This window comes from Anabrus simplex, chromosome 1 (assembly GCF_040414725.1).
Source record: "Anabrus simplex isolate iqAnaSimp1 chromosome 1, ASM4041472v1, whole genome shotgun sequence".
Lineage (NCBI taxonomy): Eukaryota > Metazoa > Arthropoda > Insecta > Orthoptera > Tettigoniidae > Anabrus > Anabrus simplex.
Genome location: NC_090265.1, coordinates 733,212,107 through 733,238,590, shown reverse-complemented (window position 1 = coordinate 733,238,590; position 26,484 = coordinate 733,212,107). Strand labels below are relative to the sequence as shown.

At 40.8% G+C, this 26,484-nt stretch overlaps 2 protein-coding genes across 2 annotated transcripts in view; one reads left to right on the top strand and one right to left on the bottom strand.

Moving 5' to 3' along the window:
* LOC136857447 (zinc finger protein 91) overlaps positions 1 to 26,484 on the bottom strand; it is a 117,411-nt gene that overhangs the window by 42,553 nt on the left and 48,374 nt on the right. The gene's annotated exons all lie outside the window — the stretch shown is intronic.
* Positions 21,352 to 26,484, top strand: part of LOC136856859 (zinc finger protein 83) — a 214,685-nt gene continuing 209,552 nt past the window's right edge. Inside the window, exon 1 of the mRNA XM_068225189.1 lies at positions 21,352 to 21,402. Coding sequence (XP_068081290.1) covers positions 21,393 to 21,402 — 10 coding nt within the window. The 5' untranslated portion in view covers positions 21,352 to 21,392. The remainder of the gene's footprint in view (positions 21,403 to 26,484) is intronic.

Sequence of the window (26,484 nt, the reverse complement as noted above, 5' to 3'; positions counted from 1 at the left end):
GAATCGGACTCGGGCTTCCGAGGGTGGCAGCTAATCACTCCAACCACTACACCACAGAGACGAACACCTCCCTTAATCACGTCATGAAATTTCTGATAACTACGATCAAAATTAAGTAAGACTTTGTCAGAGTTGCTTAACATCTATCTATTCCTTTTAAGAATTGAAAGGGCCGATGATCTTCGATATTAGGCCCCTTTAAACAACAAGCAACAATTGAAAAAAAAAAACCTCAACATATGCATTCGAACCAGATGTACTTGTAACATAAGATATTTGGAAGCACATCTAAATTGAGAGGGAAAAGTAACCCGTTTGGAGTTCACATTACAACTCTGATCAGTATAAGTGCAGCAACACATAACTCTATGTTATGGGAAGAAAATTCTTCATAAAAGCTATACAAATTAAAAGCTAGACAAATTGCAGTAAATTTCAAAGAATTAATAATTTCTTCAAAACCAGAAAATGTAACATCTTTCAAATGTAAAGCCTATAGCTTCTTAAAAACATTAACATGAAGTCATGCATTTTTTACAGATAATTTACTGCAGCATTGCAAAACCTCTTTAGGTTGGAATTAATTTCATTCTGAAGGTTTGGAAGGAGTTAATCTATTAATGACTTAACTTCCCACCGAAAACAATATCATCTTTCCTACTAATTAACTTGGACTTAAATTTTGACATAAATTTAAACAATAGTATATTATTTTCAAGCTCAAGTATTGCCTCATTAAAAGCTACTGTACAAAGATAATTTTAACTATGGCAGAAGTGAATTGTTTAAATATGGCGGAAAAAGGACGTCTCATTTGATGTTAGAACGGGACTTGAGAATTTCAAATGCGGGAAATCCTGTATAATATGGGACGTCTGGCAACCCCGATAACAAACTTCGTTTTTAGAATTGTTTTGACAACTCTTTTACTATGGTAAAACACATTTAGGATCATCTTGTAAGTCTTTAACTAATGCTATTAAGCTGCACAGAAAGAATTATGATTCTGCGTACCTGAAGTTGTGGTAGAAATTTCAAATAGTTTCCAACGTTTACAGGGCAGACGTCGTAAGATCTGTTGGTCGCGATGAAAGTCTCTAATCACTACTACTATGCATGCGCCTGACTTCACAGTTCACTGACCCTCAGACAGAAACTAGTTTATAGAGCTCAACAGCCATGGCACCAAGACGTAGAACGCGATATGCACCTGTATTCACGAATTCAGCAGTAATTAAAAAGTAAATATATAATATCGAAATGGAAATAATTACCATGCATATGCCATTTATCAAGCAGAGCAATATGGAGTATTGCTCAGATAGAAAATAAATGTGGCAGTCTAAATTTGAGAGATAAATTAGAACATCTATAACTCGAACTTTCGGTATTTAGAAGGCATCTTCATTTCCTGACGGAATGCTATATATTCGAAGTGTTGTGTTCTTCCCATAACTTGAGGAATACTTCAAGCCAAGATGTAAACTATCTTTCTGTAACTCGAAATTACGCAGAACGTTCGTACTCTATTATCCCCACATAAAATTAGTTCCTGTACCAGGAACCTCAACTTAAGTTGTCTCCTTCAAAGGCGGTAAGCCACATTTTACTCCCGCAGGGCTCTGCCGTCGTCTATAACCCTCCCCCTCCTCCGGCCCAGTTTTCACAGACCAGCACCACAATAGGAATAGCACCATTTATACAATAATAATAATAATAATAATAATAATAATAATAATAATAATAATAATAATAATAATAATAATAATAATAATAATAATAACCAGCCTCTTTCACTCAAATTCCAACACGTAACCTACAAGAGGCCCAATGGAAGGTTGGGTAACCAATCCCAGCGGGAAACTGAGTCGGTGAGCCGATCAGTGTTGGTGGATTGCAAGGTGGTCAACAGCTTCAACGGCGGATGAGGATTGCGAATCCCAACAGCAGAGATGGTGGAGGAACTACCTTGGGAATACAAATCCACGCATGTCTGATCTCGCAACGGGCGGTGTGGTCAGCGTCTGTACCCAGGTCAGGATCGGCTGTTTGGATACGCTCCAGATCTTATCAATCTGGTTCTAATTGCGGTGGGACCTTTGGGTTCCACCCCCATGTGAATAATTTCACACAAGCTACTATGGTGGGAAAATGAACATTGGAAACTACCCCAGCCGGCACAATCGGGGGCCAGAATTTTTCTTTTTTTTTTTTTTTTTTTTGCTATTGGCTTTAAGTCGCGCCGACACATATAGGTTTTATGGCGACGATGCGCCAGGAAAGGACTAGGACTGGGAAGGAAGCGGCCGTGGCCTTAATTAAGGTACAGGCCCAGCATTTGCGTGTGAAAATGGGAAACCACGGAAAACCATCTTCAGGGCTGCCGACAGTGGGCTTCGAACCCACTATTTCCCGAATACTGGATACTGGTCGCACTTAAGCGACTGCAGCTATCGAGCTCGGGGGGGGGGGGGGGTGAGGGTCAGAAAGAGTTTCGTCTAAGCAGGGCATCGGATTCTGGGGGCCCTACACCATCATGCTGGGATCAGTGGGAGGATCCCTCACCCCGCAAGCTGAGAACGAAGAAGAAACACTTCTTTGGCCCCTTCAATGTCAATACCCTCCTTAAGATTGGGAAGCAAATGGAACTAGTTAAAGTACTACAAGAATATCAAATTAAGCTCCTGGCAGTCCAAGAAACTAGATTTATTTCAGATGAAGTGGTCATGATGGGCAATTACAGAATATTGAAAAGATTACCTGCAATCAGGGAAAAGAAGCCAGGTTAGAAGAGAATGTCTCCGACTATCATGGAACAGCTTTCTTTGTTCACAAATCAATAATGGATGTCATTATCGAATTTAAGTCATTATTTCCTAGACTATCAGTCTTAACCTTGAGAAGTGGGAACAAATACTATGTGCTCTTCAATGCCCATGCCCCTAACAACGAGGACAACAAGAAGAACTCAGATAAAGTTGAGGAATTTTGGTCTCTTCTCGAAAGGGAACTGATGCTAGTGCCGGATCATCATGTGGCAATCTTAATGGGTGACTTTAACGCACAGATTGAAAGAGAACGAAAATTCAAGGGAATAGTTGGGAGATACCCAGAACACCAGAGAACCAACAGAAATGGAAAAAGACTGGTTGAAGCCTGCAATTCGTCCAACTTGAAACTAATGTTCATACGATTCAAGAAAGAACCCAAGAAGATGAAGACATGGCGATCCCCAAACCCGAAATTACGTGAATTTCAAATCGACCATGTGGCAACTTCCAGCCCTCAAGATATAATGAACGTCAGGGTCCAGAGAGGAGCTAATATAGACTCTGATCACTATTCGACCAGAGTTAAGATCAGGTTTATCCCCCGCAACACCAAGAAAACTCCACCAAAAATCAAAAAGTTCAAGATAGATGAACTCAGAATCAATCAAGAAATCGCAGAGATGTATCAGAAAGAGCTTGAAGCCATGGAATCGTACGAGTGGAATGAAATGGCTGGAAAAATACAAGAAGCAGCTGAACAAACATTATCCTTGGCAAAAAAAAGAAAAAAACGCCCATGGTAGAATGACGAGTGCGAAGAAGCACTGCAGGAAAGATCGAAAGCATGGAACAGATGCACAGCCAGAATCCTCAGGAACAAAATTAAAGGTTTGATCCATAGAAATCTATGTTTCACTAATGACCAGGGAAAACTCATCACGGGCAAAAGAAAAACTGAACATTTGGCTCAGTACTTCCAAAAAAGTTTGAACTGTGATTCCCCTGAGGAACTGTCCAAAACTCCTGTCCCCCTGTTAGTATTTAGGGACTGAAAAACAAGGCAACTGGGGAAGACTTCATCACGCCAGAATTATTTAAATATACTGGTGAAAACGTGGTGAAACAGTTGGAAAGACTCATTTACCCTCTACACAAAAAAGGGGACAAAAGGAACGCTAATCATTACAGAGGAATCTCATTTCTCTCCGTCGCATACGTAGTACAGTCATTAAGTTCTGAGACTGACCACATGATGGCGCTGTGGTGCACTATAACGCATAGCTGACGCCGTGGTATGGCACCATGTCAGTTAGTCTCTCGTCCTTGCAAGAAACAGTTGACTGCATGCACTGGAAGCAGACGTACGGTCGTAGTTGTGACGGTGATTTGAATGAGCCTGTCGGACCTTGACATGTCACAGTTTGAGCAACGGGCAAACATCAAGTTCTGCCAGAAATTAGGCAAAACAGCTGCCGAAACGTTTGAAATGATGCAGCAGGTTTACGGCGAGGATGCATTGAGTCGCAGTGTTGTGTTTGGGTGGCGCCGCCGTTTTATGCAAGGATGGGACAGTTTGGAAGATGATGTGCGTACTGGTCGGGGACAAACAGTTCGAACGGAACGCAAGATCCAAGAAGTTGTAACGTTGGTGCGTGCTAACCGCTCCCAATCGGTAGACGATCTCGCAGGAGAAATAGGGGTCAGCCATGGTACTTGCCACAAAATTCTAACGGATGACCTCAACATGTCTCGTGTTACCTAGCACAGTGTGGCACGAATCCTGTCGCAAGACCAACGTGATGATCGCATGACAATTTGCGGTGACCCCATCAGTAGTGCTGACGATGATCCGACTTTTTCAACCGGATAATAACTATAGAGGAAACATGGTTTCCTTTACAATCCGCAACTGAAACGGCAATCCGCCACCTGGAAAACTCCATCATCACAACGACAGAAAAAAATCAAGTCAGGTCAAAAGTGAAGGTGATGCTGGAACTGCTTTTTGATTCAAATGGAATCTTTCACGTGGAATTCCTCCCAGACGGTGCAACGGTGAACAAAATCCGCTACAAGGAGACCCTTGGCCGTATACGCGATGCAATTCGCCGTAAGCGACCTGGGCTTTGGCGTACAAAGAATTGGCTGTTGCTACACGACAACGCCCCTGCACATCGCTCTGTCCTTGTCCAAGAGGAACTTGCAAAGCAACCGGTGACAGTTTTGCCACACCCTCCGTACTCACCTGATCTCGCACCATGCGATTATTTTCTCTTTCATCCCCTGAAAGCACTCCTACGTGGGCGCAGATTTCAGTCGCCCGAAGTGGTCATGACAGCCACAAGAGAAGTCATACGGAACCTTCCTGCCAACTGCTTTCAGCGGTGCTTCCAGGAGCTATACCAACGTTGGCAAACGTGCATAACGGCCATCGGCGACTATTTTGAGGGTGGATGAGGTTCTGTGCAGGCGTATGCCGTGTAATGTGGCATCGTGTGCAACATACAGAGTCGTGTGGGTGCCCATCCTCCAGGCGTCAAGTCTCAGAACTTAATGACTGTACTACGTATCATATTTTCGAAAGCACTGCAGCATAGAGCGGAGCCTCATCTGGACAAGCAGCTAGGTGAATACCAAGCAGGATTTCGAAAAAGATGCTCGTGTGCAGAAGAAATTTTCATCTTGAAATCACTGATAAAGATAAGGGCGATGAGACGAAAGAGGTTGGTTGGTTATGACCTTTGTAGATTTCAAGAAAGCATACGATTATGTAGACCGCACAACACTTGTCAATATTCTCAAGGAATTCGGATTAGATGATAAATCCGTAGCTCTGATACACCAGACTCTCACGGACACATACTCCCGAGTATAATATACGCGGGAGCCCTCAGAATGAGATCAAAACAGGGCTCAGACAAGTGGATGGCCTCTCCCCACTACTTTTCAACTGCGTGCTGGAGAAAGTCGTCCGGAAATGGAGGAAGGAATTGGCTAAGAGAGATTATCAAAACGGAGTGAGAATTTGTTGTAAAGCTACCGGTATTACAGTTGATTGCCTGGCCTTTGCTGATGATGTGCTCTTTGCAGACGATCATCGAACGGCAGCAAAGCAGATTGAAGTACTCCAAGAAGTAGCTGCTAAGACTGGTCTTAAGATCTCGTTCGAAAAAACTAAATACATGGACTCCAAGAAGATTGGTCCTACCCGCAAGATAGTGACACCATATGGAGATGTCCAGAGAACTACGAAATTCAAGTACCTCGGCGAACTTCTAACTGAAGGAAAGAGGCAAAACTGAGACACGACAGCACAGTAGTTACACCAGCATGTCTCTATGCAGCGGAAACACTTCCAAAGATAGATGAAAAGATATTAAAATAAAATGCATCCAAAAATTGGTACTACAAGAATATTATCATTTCTAGAAACTAGGTAATATGACATGACATCACATGGGCCTATCCTACACAAATACAATCTAAATTTAATATCTAGTGCAATATTTGCTACTTGCTTTACGTCGCACCGACACAGACAGGTCTTATGGCGACGATGGGACAGGAAAGGCCTAGGAGTGGGAAGGAAGCGGCCGTGGCCTTAAGGTACAGCCCCAGCATTTGCCTGGTGTGAAAATGGGAAACCACGGAAAACCATTTTCAGGGCTGCCGACAGTGGGGTTCGAACCTACTATCTTCCGAATACTGGATACTGGCCGCACTTAGGCGACTGCAGCTATCGAGCTCGGTAGTGCAATATCTAGTGGCAAGTCTAGAGACACGAACCCGCGTTAAGTAGCATTACGTAATATAAGTAGTGCATAGCATAGAGTGAATGCTCTGGAAACTCAATCCATAGGCTGTGCTAAGCAGCCATGTGTTGGGATCACTGATCTCTATACATGGATGGCTGATAGCTTGGGTAGCAGTAAGCCGAATAGAAGATGACTGGCGTAGTAAGATGGCAGCGAGCGCACGGTGCAGTACACCACGAGGAGCGCTCTTGCTTTGTTTATGCTTAGTTCAGTGACGCCAGGCCTCCTGATTGTAGTTCCACGGGTGTTCTGTGCTGTGTTAATGCAATACCCCACACATTTAAGAAGGAATTAAGATAAAATACATCAATGAAAAATCACTAGTTTAGATATTTCACTCGCTGAATTGAAACCGCATGCTACTTCTGCCACTGCCTTCGTGATGCACAGGCCGTATTGTACCTCCGATGACGTCACACAAAGAGGCGAACTGTTTCCTCCGTCCGACCCGTGTAATGCAAGGACGTGATGCGTCTGTACCTTTTGTAATTATGAAATATTTACAAATGTTGTATTAATATTACAGGTGAGATCACTAAAACCTGTAATCACATCATAAGTCGTAAGTCAGGTCTATGTAATTTTAGGAGAAGTAGGTTTGAAGTGCGATCTACGCGCAGTGTTTTACTCGTCAATGTACCCAACAAATAATTATTATGCATTAACACAAATATGGAGACAACAAACGTGCAATAATAAATTTCACTTCTATACCTCTAGATGGCCATAAATACAGTAGCTTTCTTGTTTTTTTGTTGTTGTTGACACTTCTGGCAGTATCTTTCGAATACTTCCTTGAGACCCTTTCTTCTATACAAACATTTGTATCACTTTTTGTTTAGTAATAGCCCATGTTTTCCCAAATATGAATGCACTGATCATCCAGATCTACTGGTTACTTCCCACATTCACGGAAACTACCGAGGAATGGTTCTTACTCGCATTAATTTTGGGGAGAAAAGGCAGCGCGTACTCAACATTACGAACCCAAGAAATAACCATATGCAAGTTTCATTGGTTACTGTCCACTTTTATACTTGTTCTGTATCAACAATAAAAAGCTCTGCTGTAAATCTGTAAAACAAGAAAGTCAAAAGCAGAACTCATCATCAGCTCTGGAAAATGAGTGAAACATACACCTTTATTCTTCGCAATATGTATTTTTTCGGTTGGGATTTTCGTTTTTCATAAAGGTTACCTGCCCCCATACGAAGAAAATGAAAATATTAACGTCTATTTACTTGTATAGTTGTATTTTAGCCGTGGTACGCACAAGTTCTCAGCGTTCTGGCAAATGCGAACTTTCGCACACTGTATTTAAATTTGTACCACATTATATTTCCACAAAAACGTGTTATACGACAACAATTAAATGAATAAATTACACGAGAAGTATTACGTCCCTTGATTTACATTACCTACCTAGTGAAGATACCATGCCTAATCTAAACTATGAGGACTCATTATCTTAACAGCTGTTTACGTAAATCCTGATGAGATTTAAAGAAAAAGCATGCAATATACTTAAATATAAAATTTTGTCTCTCAACGGCCACAATTATCCTAAGAATGCCCCCAATCCTTATGGATTACATTCACAAGTACAACTAGTGACATTCACTTAGCTCGCCTCAATCGATCAGCTGATTGGCTTGGCGCGCTTTCTACAGTACGGCCTGTATATTGCGAAGGCAGTGCTTCTGCATGTTAGTAAAATATAAACAAACAAGGGAGTCATGCTTGTACCATGACGAATATAAAAACCAAGTGTGATGACTCATCGAGTTCAGGCGCGCCCCGCCAGGCAGCGCTAGAGTTTGGTAGCTCCACAATACCTCTCAGCTGGTCTTAGGAATGGTGACACAGGACACGTATTACTCCGTAACTGATAAGTACAGTATATACACTGTCTTTTATTTTTTAAATGAGAGATTACAATTAAAATACCACGGCAGAGAACAATGGAAAAATATCATACACGGAAATAAGAGCTACGACTTTCATCACATGTTGCGAAAAGAACAAGTTACTCGAGTGTATATATACATAAATAACACAACTCCCAGCATATTAAAAAACACCCATGAACCATTTAAAGGTAATACTCTACTTACCAACTCAGTTTGTCGGTTACTGGACTTTCGAAAGCTTGCATGAAGATTTGGCGGATGTTCGAGATTGTAAATCTCGCCGGATTTCTTTCACTCTGAAGAAAAATCGGCACTTCAGATAATGATAAACAAGTCTGGGGATTATATCCATAATATGTTGAAGACAACAGCCAGCACCTGAAGGATCAACTGAAATTTTGTCTATAGAATCGATACAATCCAAAAATATTTCGCTCCACATCGATTTTGAGTTCAGTTTTTCACTGGCCTGGAAAAGAATGTCACATATACTTTTCGAAGGGCGTGTTAAAAACACTTCATTATTGCTTGAACCGTAGTCTGTTATTTCGGAGAGAACTGAGAATGTACTTTGATTATTGTCACGTAGAGAATGGGCACAGGGCAAACACTTTATAAGTGATTAACAACGTACCCAGCCAAATGGTACACTACACACTTCTCAATCGAAGAGTTTCGAACTGTGTATTTCTAACCTGCTTCTCCAATACATTAATTCTCGATTTTGCTAAGTTTAGACTGGATCTAGCTCGAATTAAATTTCGATTAGCATTTTTAGACACTTTTTGAGCGATAATATTGTCTTTTCGGCATCAGAAAGCACACTAGAATAACCCAAATTTTGGTCAACATTAGACTGACCTTTTAATTCTCCATTTGCTGCTACACTCCCGTCTTCAATAGTCTTTCTTCTTATCCTAGTGGTGTCTAGATTCTTTTTCCAGTTGGGAGTTTCACGGGACTTAATCTCACTTGAAAGGTATTTCGGCAAATTAGGGAAAATGTGAGGCACTGTTCCTGGACGTAATTTCCATCTCTCACGAGGCATAACCACTTTTTCACCATTCACTACAAAGTTATCTGATTTTATTATCAAATCATCAGAGAAATGAACTTGACAAATTCTACTATTACGCGTTAACACAGTGTCCTTTCGTGGAATAGCTCTGGCCCATTTTTCAAATTTATTTCTATCCTTCGGTGGTGAAAAGAATTTTATACCATTAACTACTCTACCAGTGCCGGCCCCGTGGTGTAGGGGTAGCGTACCTGCCTCTTACCCGGAGGCCCCGGGTTCGATTCCCGGCCAGGTCAGCGATTTTTACCTGGACCTGAGGGCTGGTTCGAGGTCCACTCAGCCTACGTGATTAGAATTGAGGAGCTATCTGACGGTGAGATGGCGGCCCTGGTCTAGAAAGCCAAGAATAACGGCCGAGAGGAATCGTCGTGCTGACCACACGACACCTCGTAATCTGCAGGCCTTCGGGCTGAGCAGCGGTCGCTTGGTAGGCCAAGGCCCTTCAAGGGCTGTAGTGCCATGGGGTTTGGTTTTTTTTTTAACTACTCTACCACAGCCTGACTTACAGCCCGGCACAAAACAGTACGGCATGTTGAACTATTAATTTAATCAGGCCACATAACACACGTGCTTTAAGTGCACAACACACAATGAACTGAGTTTAGGAACTGAAAGCAAAGGAAATTCAACTTGTTGACTTGAAATATCTCGCACAATAACATCTCCCCGCACTTTCGAACACATCGTTTGCCGGTCTACTGAAGCACGTGTTGGACACCGACGTTTGCAGTGCTCCCAGTGGCGGGTCCACAAACTACCACGCTATACCACAAACTACCACGCTATAACAGTTGAGTCATCACACTTGGTTCTTATATTCGTCATGCTTGTACTACTAGGATTAACACAAATACGAATTCTTAAATGTATATAATACAAATACACAATATATTTAAACTATCAAAGTATACATGTGTGGCAGATATAAATTGAGTACTACAGTATTTGGAAAAAGTACAAGATTCTCTCCGTCAGTTCAAATTGCAATATTTCCTAACATTGTATTGATTACGTAGTAAACAAGTGACTGTCAGCACGCCGAAGTGTACTTCTATGGTAAATACGCCGCGAAATACTTGAATATCCAGCGAAAAACACACAGTAAACTATCATTATGCCGTTTTAAATGCCCTGCGGGCTCATATTAAATGGCTTCTACAAGCTTTAAACAAGCCGGAATTACTAAAATAAAAACATTTTCTGAAAGTAAAGAATAGGGCTATTTTTGTACGAATAAAAAGAAAACCCGAGTTTTGGCTCAAAATACGCAAAATTCAGTCATAACACCACTTAAGAATGCATAATGTCGTGGCATACATGTATAAAATTTACAGCAATGTTTCCAGAAACTGTTTTTCACTCGTATTGTATTTACCGATCGCTAATTGCATGTATTCAGCACCTAAGTTATTATTTGTCGGCTGTTATTATACACTCATTTTTATTGCTATCCCGGAGATTTACTGACTTCGGAATGACGTGTCGGTGTTCGCAATGTCCTTATGCGTTGAGTGATCATGTCCCTATATTTTTAATTATTCCAATGCGCCATTAATTGCAATTTAAAATTGATTATATTATCATTGCTTCCCCATAAGGAGAGCTCTAGGATGGGTACAGACAATCTAAATATTCACGTTCCAATGTTTGGAAATAGTAAGCGAAGGGGTAGTTTGAAGTGTCCTATAACTTAAAAGTAATGGGCCACCCCAATCAAGTATTAGGAGAAGGGGAGTCATGTTTATGACGGCAAGTATTAGAAAAGAGGGAATCAGCATTATGAAGATAAGTGTTAGGAGGCAAGTAGTCATGTTTATGAAACTGAGAATTGCTACGTGCGCAAGAATAGAAGTGCACCTACCAGGGGTGGGAGTAACGGTACATGGGGGAGGTGTTAGCCAATAAAGAGGCAGCCAAGCCTAGCTAAGAGTAGGGAATATACTCATATTAATGGCTAGTTTCTTTATATACGAATCTAAACAAGGGAACAAGCGTCTTATTGCATTAGTCTTCGACTTGGGAGCTTTGCCTTCAGCTCATATCAGGGGAACTGCGATCGGTTTCCAAGAAGCGGTGTCCCTAGTTACAACATTTCTTAGTAGAAGTTTGGAGATTGTTGCGAGCATTCGGTATTCATCATCCATACTTTGATTCTCGACGTAAAGCCCTAGTTATTCTGGATTTATCGTAGTTTGCAACTTAGCTTGAGAAATCTCTGAGAGACTCCACCATTGCTTTGGCATTTCAGTGGTTCTCTAAGGTTTAGAGCCCAATTGCATTTACTTGGAGCAGCCGTTCTGCGGAAGGGATAGTTCCAGTACGTTACACTAAATGACTGACTTCAATTGGGAACATGCATCATTTTCAAAAATACTTTTTTTGAAAAGTACACCAATGAAATAGTACGTAAACGTATTACATTGTGGTATGTTGCCTTGTTTTCTACCATTAAAAAAATATTTAATAGTGCCTTTCCGCAAGGCGAGTGAAACGGCCTCTGACGTAAGCGGCGCGCTGTGACGTCACGATCCAGTACCGCATGGAGCTCTACCAGCCGTTGTGCATCAGCCGTTGCTAAAAGCCGATTGTTTATTATTCATGATCGCGAATAACTTCGAAATGACAGACGAAAGGTTCAAAACAGCACAGTCAGACGCTTTTATTAGATCAAAATCAATCGGTCGGCTCGTCCGGTCCGTTTGCCTTGGTGACTCTGAATAACTTTGGGCTGATCGCACGGTCCTCGTGCCGGCGACGATCTTTCAAATGTCTGCCTTATCAACTGTCGATGGTAGGTTCTGCGCCTACCACGGTTGTAACGGGTAACGGGGAATCAGGGTTCGATTCCGGAGAGGGAGCCTGAGAAACGGCTACCACATCCAAGGAAGGCAGCAGGCGCGCAAATTACCCACTCCCGGCATGTGTAGATGTCATCATTCTTGAAAAATGTGACTTTTGTGGCCGCAAAAATTCGCGGATAACAAGCAAGTTTGTAAGTGGCGTCTTTTATATACGTGCAGTGTACTGTAACCCATAGTATTAGGATAACAACGAACCTGGATAGATATCACATCACTTTCAACATTTCCTTCTAGACTGATTCCCCTATTAAAGAATAACATTACATTTTCGGGCTTTCAGCATTAGTAAAGTAAGAAATCGGATTTCAGCACTAACATAAACATATAGGTAGCATTATAGTACTAGTCCGCTTCTGTGGTGTAGTGGTTAATGTGTGCCACTCCCGGAGGCCCGGTTTCGATTCCCGGCTCTGCCATGAAAGTTGAAAACAAATAGTACGAGGGCTGGAACGGGGTCTACTCAGCCTCGGGAGGTCAACTGAGTAGAAGGGTTTCGAATCCCACCTCAGCCATCCTCGAAGTGGTTTTTCGTATTTTCCTACTTCTCCTCCAGGCACCTAAGGCCACGGCCGTTTCCTTCCCTCTTCCTTGTCTATCCCGTACGATCCTACCCTCCTCCAAATGGCCCCTGTTGAGCATAACAGGTGAGGCCGCCTGGGCGAGGTAATGGCCCTCCTCACCAGTTGCATCACCATACTCAAAGTCTCACGTTCCAGGACACTGCCCTTGAAGTGGTAGAGGTGAAATCCCTCGCTGAGTCCGAGAGAAAACCAACCCTGAAGGATAAACTGATTAAGAAAGAAAGAAAGAAAGAAGGAAAGAAAGATCATAGTACTATAATCTATAATTCCCCCAAAAAATATATATTTATGGTTGGGACAACTGGCCTACCCACTTCCGTTGTCCATGAAAGAGAATTAAATATCTCTGTGGAGGGAAAAAGTTAAACATGATAAATATGACTTCATCTAGTTTTCACAAGTCGGGCTGAGTGGTTCAGACTGTTGAGGTGCTGGCCTTCTGACCCCAACTTGGCAGGTTCGATCCTGGTTCAGTCCGGTGGTAGTTGAAGGTGCTCAAATACGTCAGCCTCGTGTCGGTAGATTTACTGGCACGTAAAAGAACTCCTGCAGGACTAAATTCCTGCACATCGGCGTCTCCGAAAATCGTAGAAGTAGTTAGCGGGGCGTGAAGCCAATAACATTAATTACATTTGGCTTTTAACAAGCTGAGCATATCAGGAAAGAAAAGTGTCCTGGTGACATTTTAGTCGCTCAATACAGGAATGTCTTTGGGTGCCGTGACTTTTACTTTTTTTTTTTTTTTTTTTTTTTTTTTGCTTTACGTCACACCGTCACATATAGGTCTTATGGCGACGATGGGACTGGAAAGGCCTAGGAATGGGAACAAAGCGGCCGTGGCCTTAGGTACTACTTTCACCTGTGTGCAATTATGTTATTTATTTCATTAATATTATGATAATTATTATAATTGAGCATTGTTAACTTATAAGACCGTAACAGACAAGCATTGGTTTTGTGTAGAGTTATACATTTGTTAAATTCACGTTGTTTCCTTTCATGATGCACACGCCTATTCTTTGTTACATTATAGAGTATTTAGATATAGCCTAAATTTCTTTACCAATTAAGCTCTTCAATAAAGACATACATAACTGTCCCATGCCAAGATATATTGGTAGAATTAGAGCTGTCAAAATGGTTCATAACCCCTTTGATTTATTATCTAGACATGTATCACCCAAAACATAGGTTAGGTTTGGAGAATACTTTAATAATCAGCATTATTTAATGCACTGTTTATTACTTTCATATTCCAAGATGTAATTGAAGCATTTAAATAAAGCATCATACATTAAAATTTAAAGTTTTACCACTAGAACAGCTGACATGGAAAAGTGATTTGAAAATTCAAACAAATTAATCTTACGTTAAAATCTTCAAAAGCGAATGTGAGCTTGCATCCGGGAGATAGTAGGTTCGAATCCCACTATCGGCAGCCCTGAAAATGGTTTTCCGTGGTTTCCCATTTTCACACCAGGCAAATGCTGGGGCTGTACCTTAATTAAGGCCACGGCCGCTTCCTTTCAACTCCTAGGCCCTTCCTATCCCATCGTCGCCATAAGACCTATCTGTGTCGGTGCGACGTAAAGCCCCTAGCAAAAAAAAAAATCTTCAAAAAAATAAACTGTAGACTTTTCCGATATATCACCAGCATTTCTCCGGCTCGCCAAAATCCATTTCTCCCTAGTTTTAGCGTCTTTGGAACGTTTATAAACAATTTGTTTGGTATGGTATGCGATGTGCTATTGCACATCGGAACTCTACACCATTTATAAGTTTTCTGCCTCACTGTCTGCGCAGGATTCATTTTAAGTCTAAAATATACCACTCAGATTATTATCCAATGTATAAACCTCGAATTTAACCATACCAGACACTAACGTAAAGTAGCAATACGCGAAGTGTGTCCTGCTTCTCACAGCACACTATGTGTTATTTCGTCTGCTAATTCAGTCAACCTGTACGATGACGTCAGACCAATGAGATCGCGTACTTGCGTGACGTGACATTTTCGTAGATTTTTATCATGTTTGGAGTTATTGTTTGTACATTCTGATCACATTTTTGAATTCTGCATGAAATTTTGAATCAGATTAGCGTATTTTTAATTAAAACCCCGGATCATGCATGTTCCCTATTGTACGTGTATATTCTTTGTACATCATCGTTTCAATATGCGCATATATAAGAAATATTCTCACGCTTCCTTACTGGCATCAAATAGATTAATATGATCACGGCCGACTAGATGCGTCGCACTAGCTAGGAGCACAGCGAGGGATCCAGTCGGCCGTGATATGATAATAGTGGAAACTCTCCTCACTTAACACGCAGAGCAGCGGCGACAGCGCAAAGTGCTCCCATCTAGCGGCTCAAGGGGAACACGAACACAACGCGCTATTAAAACACTACACATTTCGACTTCGAACCCAACAAAATACAGCTTTTAAAACATTTGCGTCGTTCTTGTAACATAATATAGGGAAGGAAAATGCTGGCTGTTGATCTGAAAGAGTAGGAGAGCAGTGACAGTTCTGGACCATATCGTCAGCATTTTTTTCTGCTGACTCAGCACCGAGGTCATTGACCCCTAGTAGTGTAACAATGCCAGTTATGGACAAAGGTCATTAACCAGTAATATAGTAGTTGTACAATGTCGCTTCTCGGATTTTTGCATAAGAAAGCAAGCCTAACATCACAGACGCCATCTTGGAAGGGCCTAACCTAAGTTCTACGGCAAACTGCTCTTCCCGACGCGGATTTTGCTTAAGAGAGCATGCCTAATCTCACAGACGCCATCTTAGAGGGGTCTAACCTCAGTTTTACGGCAAGTTGCCCTTCCCGACGTGGATTTTACATAAGAGTGCATGCCCAAACTCACAACCGCCATATTGGAGGGCCTAACCGCACTTTTAGGGTGATATTCCCTTCCCGACGCGGATTTTGCATATGAGAGCCAGCCTAACCTTACAGTCGCCATTTTGGAGGGGCTAACCTCAGTTTTACGGGCAGATGCCCTTCCCGACGCGGACAGTCGCCATATTGGATGGTCTAACCTCAGTTTTACGGGCAGATGCCCTTCCCGACGTGAACAGTTGCAATCTTGTATGTGCAAAACCTTAGTTTTACGGGGAGATGCCCTTCCCAACGTGAACAGTCACTATCTTGGAGGGGCCTAACCTCCTTCCTCCTCAGCAGGCTGCCCTTCCCGACATCAATTACACAATGTGGCGGCTATACACGGGCTCTTATGGAGAAAGCGGCCCAGAGGCTACCGCACAAGATGGCGGCTATACATAGGCTCTTACGGAGAACTAACTACACTACAATGGCATTTATGCACACACATTAACAGGCTAACAGCTAACGCAACCCCGACTACTATGGCACTGGACTATTTCACTGATCACGATCATAAGTTGTAATAACGACATTCATGAAAACAAACAAACAGCGCACGCCCGAATTTCTCTCTCCTTGCTCAAATTTCAAGCATTACGGTGTATTTAACAATTTGACTTCCTGCAAATAGCGCCGTCACGTTATGGTTACATTTTGAATCTTTATTTTAGCTTCTTTAGTGAACTGAATTGTTTAAATAGTCAGTATAATGGCATTCAGTGGTTTGTAAAACAATGCTTGCTGGACAGCAGCCACGATATGGAAGCCTTTGATATTTCCCTGAAAATAGAAAAGCAAAATGTTTGCTGTCAAAAATAAAGATAACATTGTCTAACCGAATAGCTATATACTACGTACTTCATCCTACATCTGCTCTAATCTGCTTGTCATATTCATACCTTCGTCTACCCCTACTGTTCTTACCGCCTACACTTTCCCCAAAATCCAACTGAACAAGTCGTGGGTGTCTTTAAGATGTGCCCAATAATTCTATAATCGATCTCTTCTCACCAAATCGATTGAGTATTTCTTAATTCGTGATTCGATCTATCCACCTCGCCTTCAGCATTCTTTTGTAACACCACATTACAAAAGCTTCTACTCTCTTTCTTTCTGAGCTACTTACTGCCCATATTTCACTTCTATACAGTGCCACGCTCCATACGAAATCTTCAAAAATATTTATAATTGCTATATCAATGTTTGAAGTGAGCCAATTACTTTTCTTAAGACAGGCATCGTTGCTTGTACTAGTCTGCATTTTATCTCCTTACTCTTGCTACCCCAGTAACAATATTCATCTACGTCCTTTAAGACTTCATTTCCTAATCTTTTTTTCTAGTGGCTTTACATCGTACCGACACAGGTAGGTCTTATGGTAACGATGGGATAGGAAAGGCCTAGGAGCTGGAAGGCCTTAATTAAGATACAGTCCCAGCATTTGCCTGGTGTGAAAATGGGAAACCACGAAAAACCATCTTCAGGACTGTCGACAGTGAGATTCGAACACACGATCTTCCAAATGCAAGCTGATATCTGGAGGCAAGATTTTTCGAATTAACGATAAACGCGAAAAAAATATTTTAGAGCGATTTTGAGATAACTAATCATACGATTCTGGTTAAGAAGACATTGATTTTATTTTTGCGATAAGTGCGAAACTGCAGCGAAATTCACGCAAAATAATGAGCTTAAAATGGTATTCCAATATTGCATGTGTGAAGAGAAATGGAAGACAGAAAAAGAATTTCTTAATTCGAATGAAATACCTTAAGATTGTACGAAATCCCTTAATGGTATGTCCATATAGGGTGAAAGAGTATGTAACCTTGATCTGGGCTATATTTAGTCCTAAACAAGATTGTATTATGCACATTGAATGATTATCGATAGGCCTATTGTTTCTGTTTACATACCTATTTTTCACATAAATAGTTCAAAAATCACATTAATGAAACTTTATTAATATTGAAAATGATTGAAGCGAAATTCAAGCGCTGAAGGAAGGTCTACTTAGCGAAATAACGCGGAACATTTTTGTCGCGATATCGTGACAATGGAAAACCACGAAAAACCACCTTCAAGATGATAGCTATACTGCTAGACTTGTGCATATAATGGAAATACAGATTAATGCGCCTACTGCAGTACTGTTTGCAGAAAGAAATGGTAAAAAAGTAATGCAGAATATACACAATCACTGAAAACGATCACCTCCAACTGGAAAGAGACTTAGAATACTTTTCTTGATGCTTTAGAAGATGACCTGGACTTCGCTTCTCTTAGCATTTCCTTCACCCGAAAAATAAATCTGGAATTAATGTAATGAAATACCATTTTGGGTAAATATAATAGCAGATGATCCTTCGAAGAGAACAAATTCCAAAACACTGACACAGACTGAAAGTATATTACCACCCAACAGCTCTTCTCCCTTTTAGCATTTCTTCCATTGTAGCGTCTACACGTTTCATCACATCACAGAAGGCTAACGAAGGGTATTTGTGACATTTGATGCTTGCCATCATCTTGGAGCCCCCTCAATCGTCAATTTAAAATCGCTATTTGCTTTACGTCGCACCGACACAGATAAGTCTTATAGCGACGATGGGATAGGAAAGTCTTAGGAATGGGAAGAAAGTGGCCGTGGCCTTAATTAAGGTACAGCCCCAGCATTTGCCTGGTATGAAAATAGGAAACCACGGAAAAACATCTTCAGGGATGCCGACAGTGGGGTTCGAACCCACTATCTCCCGGTTGCAAGATCACAGCTGCGCACTCCTAACCGCACGGCCAACTCGCCTGGTCAATTGAAAATCCATAGCATCTAAAATATTATTCATATCACGTGTAAATATTTCAGGCACTTCCCTGTTTTCGAAGCCATGCACATCAAGTGCTCTAAGATTTACATCGTGATACAAAACAGCCTGGCATGATGCTGACTGCATTTAATAACACCACTCAATTCACACACAAACAATATTATACAGTGCGTCGTGCCTACACAATATTGCCTTCAATTGCTATTCGTTCAGACCAAACGATCTGTGCGGCGCGTGGTGTAGTTCTCTGAACTACGGAGCCTTATGGAACTTTCAACATTTGCCAGTCTATTCGCCCTGATACAGCTGCCCGACCACGGAGTGGCCCGAGACCCACTCTGCAAGCGCCGACCGTGGTACAGATAAAACAGGCAAGTGAAAGGGAAAAGGTCCTTATGACACATTGTCATTACTCATTAGGGAAGGAAATGGGGGACATGTTTGTACAGAGTGGTCACAAGAAGGATATATTATCAGCCTACTCAAACAATGAAAGGCTGACTTCGCGGTATTTGTTTCGTAAACGTGTTATGATGCATGGGATGACACAAAGTGTATACGTCTGTGATTTGTATATACAAAATACAGCCTGTCAACCACGAATATCGTGCGTACCAAGAAAACTGAAATTTCCTGCTTAATTTGCCGCCAATACATTTAATGTCTTAAGTTTGGTGTAAATATATTGTTTTTTATTCAACCTTTTCCTCGAAGTCCAAGAGAAAAACAATTTATCTTTTAATTTGGCATGTTCCTACTGGGGCCCGGTACGCTCATTTCGGGCAACTTTAACTTGCTAGTAGCGAGTAGACGCTTTCGAGCGTGTTCTGGATAGTTGCGAGTTCTTTTACAAGCGACGAAGTTCTCTGCAGCTGAAGATTTATTTTTATACGAAAATAGTTTTCTGAAATCTAGATATTTACACAGACGAAGGAATTCAGAACACCCAATTTATGAAAATAGCCGTGAACTCGGTGAATCATTTGCACAGAATGCTTTAAAGACAACGAACGAAAAATTCTCGAATATTGTCGTCGAATGAGGCCAGATAGATATTATCTGGGATAATATAAAGGACCTTATAATCACGGGAATAGGACCTTGCTACAAGGCACAGAAACACATTCCATTTTAGCAGAAGAGAAACTTGCAATAACACTGAGGTAAGGGAACTGATGGAATTAAAATATTTTGGAATATCATATAGCCCAATAATATTTTATTTACGATATATTCCTTCATTCTGTAAAAATGTAGAAATCTGAGTGGAATGAAATCAAATTGTCTTCGTTTATTAATATTTCGCAATCAAAGACTACCAACCACTCTTCTGAAAAGCTTCAACTGGCGCGAAGAAACCAACAACGAACCGTTTCACTCACTTTAAAGGCTCGCGCGTGATCAAATGACAATTTCAAACGCTTAAACACTAGCAATGTTTATAAAATGTAGCGCTAGCTCGCGCGGGTAGCCGCTAGTCGTTCCATAACCGTAGCCTTGAATTACGATAACTTTTGTACTTGTTCCATTGCCTCCAATTAGACTGAAATCATGCCTCCAACACTTGACTGCTTACCAATTCACAACAACCATGCGTGAAAATTCACGCTTTTGGCGCTTGAACCAACAGCTCGGATACTGGGAGGGAGAGAAGTTTGCAGACACATCACCCATCTGCCCCACCCCCATCCCCAACGTCAACCCCCGCGACGCCAGCGAGCTCATCAACAGCAAACGAGGGCGAGGCAGCTGACTTCGTCACAAGGAAACCTGGCACATTGCTGCAGCCAAAGACTTTAATATTACCGTGTCAGCTGTGTCAGCAGCGTTGCCAACACGGTGGTTTCTCCTTTAAACCTAGGTTTTTATAGTCTCAGCCAATGAGCACATTTTAATACACGATGGGAAATTGTCTTTTTCCTGGATATTTTGGTGGGTTTTTAAATTAAAGTTTTGTGCAATATGATAGAGTATAACAATGTAATAGTTCATATTTGAATTCGTGACGTTCACAGTAGTGAAGCCATCAAAAGGCGTGCCGGGGAAGACCAGAACTGTAGGCGGAGACGTAGGGGATGCCTTTACAAATAAGGAAGCAATAAACGAACGCTTCATTATGTCTTTCTTTCATAATGAGGTGTCGCTTCTTCCGAAGTCAAATGCACTTAATGTTATTTACATAATTGGTTCCTCTTCTTGAATCAAATGTAACTTAGAACGAAGCAAAGGTGGAAAAAAAGTCCTTTGTAAAAATGGCCCCAAACCAAGGACATCGTTAATTTCTGGTGTAAAGTGATGAAATACCAAGATGCAAGTATCACCAATCCACTTGAGGAGCTCGCAACATATGCGTACGTGACGGACGATATTTCACAAACTGTGATTTTTTTTCACTGAATCTACAAATCACGAGTAACTACTGTTACTTCCTACGCCGTCACGGTGATCAGCCTTGATTTCAAGGTTTCTCTCCAATGTGATCATCGCGCGCCCTCACAACGCCATATACCGAACTAGTGTGTAACTAATCAGCCTTGATATCACAACATGTGCTGCCACAACAGTATCCACGCGAAGCGATCTGATTAGAGGAAGGAGCATAATCATCATCATTGGAAGGAGCATAATCATCATCATTGGCAACCATATGGACATTTGTACGTAGTTTCTTATGATAAAGTCAACTTACTGTAAGTAGGCCTATAAAATATTTATAAAAATTAAGCATATTACTTCCGAATATAAAAATAGCTTAAACCTCGTAATCGCTAGTAATATCAATTTTAGGAAATTGTCATGTTGACTCGTGGCCGACTCGTTGACTGAATGGTCAGCCGTACTGGCCTTCGGTTCAGAGGGCCCCGGGTTCGATTCCCGGCCGGGTCGGGGATTTTAATCTTCACTGGTTAATTCCAATGGCCCGGGGGCTGGGTGTTTGTGCTGTCCCCAACATCCTGCACTCACACACACCACAATAACACGCAGTTACGCACACATAGCAGATGCCGCCCACCCTCAACGGAGGGTCTGCCTTACAAGGGCTGCACCCGGCTAGAAATAGCCACGCGAAATTATGTTGGCTCGTAGTGTTATTGTTATTATCATTATTATCATTAAGTGTGCGTTCAAACTGCATCGTAATTCACGGGACTTGGCTAGAATACTAACAAACGTGTGTAAATAATAATGTTTCATTGGGTGATTTGTGTGTTTTATTTGCTTTGTTTTAAATTAATTCAGTTTCTTTAAACAATTAATTTTGGAACATATGTTGTTTCGATGCTAGATAAAGCGATTAATGAGTTTGTATGTAGGGAAAGGTGCAGTGGTAACCCTAAACTTACATTTAGGTGGCCGAGAACAAATTTATCCATCATTATATTTTTTACTTGTGCCGGACAAATGCGTTGAATTTAATTTTCAATCACATACCACATAACTGGTTACGGTACAGAACACGACCGGTACCACTGTTGGTCCTAACTATTTTTTTGACATATTGGTTGGATATCAGCAACTCCAAGAAAAGCATACTTGGATTCAAAATTTATTGTCTGTACGTCTAGAAGTAAACTGGCAACTATCGTTTTCTGTACTGCAAACAAAATGCAGGATGTTTATATACAAGACCGTCTTATAAATATTTACACACAGAGATAGTCACAATAACAAGGCCCTCTCGTGATCATAAGCTACAAATAATAAGCAGCACGGGTGGTCCAATGTGTGATCATGTCACGGTAACAAAATCACTGATACCAGAAAATCACGATATAAAATCACACCGTGACTCTCAAATCACGCAGAATAATTCATCTTTCTACAGATGAGTGACAGGGTGGCTAAAACAGAAACCAGGCGATAGTTTCTGACATCAGACCTCTTTCCACTTTCGAAAAACCGGACTGATGTTAGCCATTTTCCAGTGGTCAGGAAAGTAGTCAGCTAAGAAGTAACGGTTAAGTATAGCAGCAATAAGATGGGCAAGAGTCGTAGCGGTATTCTTAAGGAAGACAGGACTGAGGCCATGTGGACCAGTAGGTTTATTTTCTGGCAGGGAGGAAAGTAAAGAATAGCCTTCTGACTCAGAGGTGGAAAAACTACTGAAGCTATGAGAGGGAAGAGAATCAATACTCGGAAAATCTGGGAACTGAACAGGTGCAAAAAAAATTACACGCAAAATAATCATTGAAAATTTCCTGTCTATTACTACTACTGGCTAAATTATCACCCCAAGTCACTGTGTCTGGCACACGTTTTGTAATTTTTCCTGTTTGTCAGAGACCAGAAAATCTTGCTATTACTTCTCGCTTCTAGGCAAGCAGAGTTTATGTAGTTCTGGTGATCCCATCTTAGAAGCTATTTATGATGTTAGCGAAGGTCAGAAAAGGTTTAATACCTTACTTCAGAAGGCGATCTTTTCCAGTCTTTCCATGCTTAAGTTTTATTAATTTCTGCAATTTTATGTCACTTTTCTTCCATGGAGGGCATCTGGCAGAAGTTTTACGAGTGGGAACAAGGTCACGGATCACAGCACGAGTCCACTCATAGAACAGGTCCACTACTTCTTGGACTTCATCACTAGGGAGCGGATTTTTATGTAATTACATTTTTTGTTTGCGTAAATTTTAACGCAAGTTACAAAGTTCATTATTCCTATTGTGCAACCCCGAGTGTAAAAACTTCACATAAAAACACATATTTTCACATTTTTAAATGTAAATACATATTTTTAGAAAATCTATAATAAGCACATAAATCGACAATATTTGTTAATCAATAAAATTTTAAATGCTTCTGTGTTATAAAATAATGCTCATAAATTCATTTTACGATTACCGTATTGTTTTTAACAGTGTATTTAACATCATGTATCTGAATGTTTCGGCTATTTATAGACTTTCCTCCAGAAGTTCTAAGACTTGCTGGTCACTGGCTACGTCGTTACATTTAAACAGCGATTTGATTTGCTGCACAAGACGTTTCCTTGCATGTCATCATTCCAACCCGCGTGAGTAAGCTCGCTCGGGTTTTGTTCATACAATACTAGCTGATGTACCCGTGCTTCGCTACGGAATTCTACATTGTATACAGAATTCTAGGCTAGGTAGTGTACACGTTGTGCGCAAGATTGTATTAAATTGCATAGCTCTTAACGTTACCCTAGAAATGCGGCGGGGAAGTCACCAAACGTCTTTTCACATATGAAGACTGAGGGAATTTTCACTGTGATGGTCCACCCAATTTCATACCATCAGTCACAATGAGGTTGGGATGTTTTCATTATAATGCCTTTTTACATCGTCAGAAAGACTGTCTTAGTGGCTTTCCCAAATGAAATGAACATACAATGACGTCAATAGGAATGCTTTCATATTACGAAATACTCGTTCAAATGAAACACCACACATTTTCTCACTTTTAACGAACAGGACTACGCTGCCTATCTAACAGTCCAAAGTTCCAGACCTGGAATGACCAAACCTCAGACAGCCGTGATCCGTGAACAAAAAACTATGCCCAATTACTATTCTGTTTCCTAGAAGTACCTAATGAGTCGGAAAATATCAATTTACTACACTGGCGGCGGAAAAATCTATCTGACTTGAAGGCAAATTTTTCCTCCAAGCCAGAAGAGAAACCCCCTCTTCACTGCTAGTTTGGAATACATTGAATGTAGAATTTAATGAAAGTGAAGAGAAAGAAACGGCTCTTTTCAGAGTTGAATTTTGAGTTATTTAGTGAATATTGTGGTGCTATAATTTGGAAAAGGCCTAAATTGTTATTCTAGACCAGGCCATACTACTACTACTACTACTACTACTACTACCACCACCACCACCACCATCACCACCACCACCACCACCACCACCACCACTAAGTGAGGCTCTGCCTTAAGTATGCACACTGTTCATTCAAAACAGCGCGTCAGAGTAGGGATCGAATAGCTGAAATACTATGATGATCCAGTGTGTTACGTACCAGCTGTATCAGAAAATGTATGAACCAGAGGAATAGCATGATAAAGAAGAAAGTTTTCTAACTCCCCGGCTATTTTCCGCCAATATTCAGTTAGGCTGTTATACTCGGTATGAAGCAGTAATCTATCGGAGTTGAGAGGCAGCATAAGAGACAAAGAACATCACAATAAACAATAGTCAATATAATGTTATTTTTGATCAATGTTATGCACTTTCGATATTATAGGCCTTCACATTTCGTTTTCCCACTCTGAAAGACCACTCTTATCATAGTCGGTACGGTAAAACTGAATAAAAGATAAATGATCGGAAATTGTATTCTCTATAACTTTATATAGTACTTTTCGATAGGACCAATAACATTGGTATTTAAAAATTACATTTTAGGCGCCTTCCCCTAAACTACAATTTCATCCAAGATGAATAAAATTGTTTATAGCTTAGACTGTAGTTTCTTATTCCCCTACTCTATATACTGATTTTCATTAAATTCTGTTAACCCATTTTCTCGTGGCTCGGCATTGATATGGACTTGCCAACAAAATTACAAATTCATGAATATCTGTGTTATCATAGCCGGTACGGTAAAAATGTATAAGACATAAATGGTCGGAAATTTAATTCTCTATAACTTTGGTTATGTAGTATTTATCGATACGACAATTAATAACTTAGGCCTTCCTCTAAACTACAAATTCACTCAGCGTAAATAAAATTACTTATAGCTTAAATTATAGTGGCTCGTTCTCCGACTCTGCATACCAAGTTTCAATGAAATAGGACCACTAATAACGTAAGTATTTCAAAATTAAATTTTAGGCCTTCCCCTAAACTACCATTTCACTCAGCGTGAATAAAATTATTCATAGTCTAGATTCTAGCGACGTATTCCTAAACTTTGCACATCAATTTTTATGAAGATAGGACTACTAAAAACATAAATATTTGAATATTACATTTTAGGCCTTCGCCTAAACTACCATTTCTATCAGCGTAAATAAAATTATTTATGGCCTAGATTGTAGCGACTTATTCCCCGACTTTGCATACCGATTTTCATTAAATTCTCTTTGGCCGTTTTCTAGTGATGCGTCTACATACATATATACATACATACAGACAGACAGACAGACAGACAGACAGACAGACAGACAGACAGACAGACAGACAGACAGACAGACAGACAGAAATTACGGAAAAGTAAAAAGTGCATTTCCTGGTTACTGTGGACATGACCGATGCAGAAACACCATTCTTTTCAAATTCTGAGCAATGTACAGACAAAACTCTTATTTTATATATATAGATTAGCGAAAGGCAATCATGGAGAGTAAGGTGACGGGTAACCGTTACGACATGGGAGACTGGGAAGAATACTGCAGTGTTGCCAACTCGGGGGTTTTCCCCCTAAATTTAGGGAGATTTAATCGTCCTAGAGGCCAAGTTGGGGGGGGGGGATGAAAGAGTCAGGAGGAATTTTAGGAGGAAAATTATTTTTTGAGGAATTTTGAGGGGCTATGGAAATAACATTTATTTATTTATTTATTTATTTATTTATTTATTTATTTATTTATTTATTTCATTGCTGTATTATGCTTGGGTCTGCTAGTGTGGCAAATTTATCTTGAGGTTTAATTTTTTACTGTTGGCCAGCCTGTCTCAGACACTGCAGTTAATCACGCAACGTCACTATTTTCTCTTCTAGCAGCTCTTAACGTACGATCCCTTCCCGTCCCTCGGGATTCCCTCTTCTCGTCT